Source organism: Lactuca sativa, chromosome 4 (genome assembly GCF_002870075.4).
Source record: "Lactuca sativa cultivar Salinas chromosome 4, Lsat_Salinas_v11, whole genome shotgun sequence".
NCBI classification, from domain to species: Eukaryota; Viridiplantae; Streptophyta; class Magnoliopsida; order Asterales; family Asteraceae; genus Lactuca; species Lactuca sativa.
This window is the reverse complement of record NC_056626.2, coordinates 292,496,454-292,497,970: the sequence shown is the minus strand read 5'-3', so window position 1 is coordinate 292,497,970 and position 1,517 is coordinate 292,496,454. Positions and strand designations below refer to the sequence as shown.

Below are 1,517 nucleotides of genomic sequence, written 5' to 3'. Positions count from 1 at the left end.
AGTTTGTAATCATTAGTAGAATGATCTGATGAATCAGGTCGTTGTTATATATATATATATATATATATATATATATATATATATATATATATATATATATATATATATATATATATATATATATATATATATATATATATGGGAGCATTCACTCGAGAAATTTCTTATTGCGAGAACATTTAAGAACAAATTTGAACCACACATTTTTTTAAATTAAAATCATCAAATAATACTAATAGAAATGAAAAATAAATAAAAAAATTAAAAAACTCACTAACCAACACAACTCACCACCCAGACAAAACCACCAACCACCACCACCATCACCACAACCCGCTTCCATCACCCTACCACAACCACACCCACCCACTTATACCGCATCACCACCACCCACCTACCACCCATCCACCACCCACCATTATGACTACCATCTGCCACTACCACCACCCACCACCCGCCTCCATCACCCCTACCATCACCCATCACCACCGACCACCGACCCCCCGCCCCCATCACCCCCACCCACTATTATTACCACCTCTCCCACCACCCACTACAACCACCACCCACCCATCTTCACCACCCATCACTATCACCTACCCACCATTCACCATTATGACCGCCAACCGCTACTACCACGAATCATCAACCACCACCCATCACCACCATCTGCTACCACCACCATCCTTCACCACCCATCACCACTACCACCTCCACCCACCTATCAACACCACTCATCACCATCCATCCAAAACCATCATCCTCACCCACCACCCACCAAGACTACCACCACCCATCACCACACCTACCACCACAATTTCATGCATCACCTACGAAAACCACATACACTACCACTATTACATGTCACTGCCACCCCACCAGCAACCACTACCCACCCACCACCACCTGCTTCCACTACTCATCACCACCACTTGCCACAACCACCATCACCACCACCTGCCACCACCACCCACTAACCGTCGACCTCGACCACCACCTATCACTACTACCCACCACCACCACTCACCCATCCACCTACAACCTCCACCCAATACCACCACCCACCTTCACCACTTATTACCACCACCTGTCACCACCATCACCACTACCCGCCACCCTCATCTCCACCACCAACCACTACCCAACCATATCATCACCACCTACCATCATCATTACCCGCCGCCCACCACCACCACCACCATATACCATTAACACCAAACATCACCACTCGCCATCACCCGACCATCAACACCACCACCACCAACCCATCCGCCATGCGTCATGACCACCACTCCCACCCCTATACACCACCCTTCATCACCACCACCCACCACCCACCACCTGCCACCACCACTCACAACCAACACAAACCAACTATCACCTATGACCCCATTACTCACCACCCACCACCACCACCCGTCACTACTACCCACCACCCTCCCCCACCTCTACCAACACTCATCTCCACCACACGAGCACCACCCACTACTTATAACCACCAAAACCATATGTGATTA

At 48.5% G+C, this 1,517-nt stretch overlaps 1 protein-coding gene across 1 annotated transcript; it reads left to right on the top strand.

The window, feature by feature from the left end:
- The first annotated feature begins 420 nt into the window (after positions 1-420).
- LOC128133650 (uncharacterized) lies at positions 421-1,212 on the top strand. Its single transcript, XM_052771158.1, has one exon. The coding sequence runs from the start codon at positions 421-423 to the stop codon at positions 1,210-1,212; it is 792 nt and encodes a 263-aa protein (XP_052627118.1).
- Positions 1,213-1,517: the final 305 nt, after the last annotated feature.

Excerpts from the sequence above, each read along its gene's own strand:
- LOC128133650 (XM_052771158.1), top strand. The coding sequence starts at position 421 with ATGACTACCATCTGCCACTACCACCACCCACCACCCGCCTCCATCACC.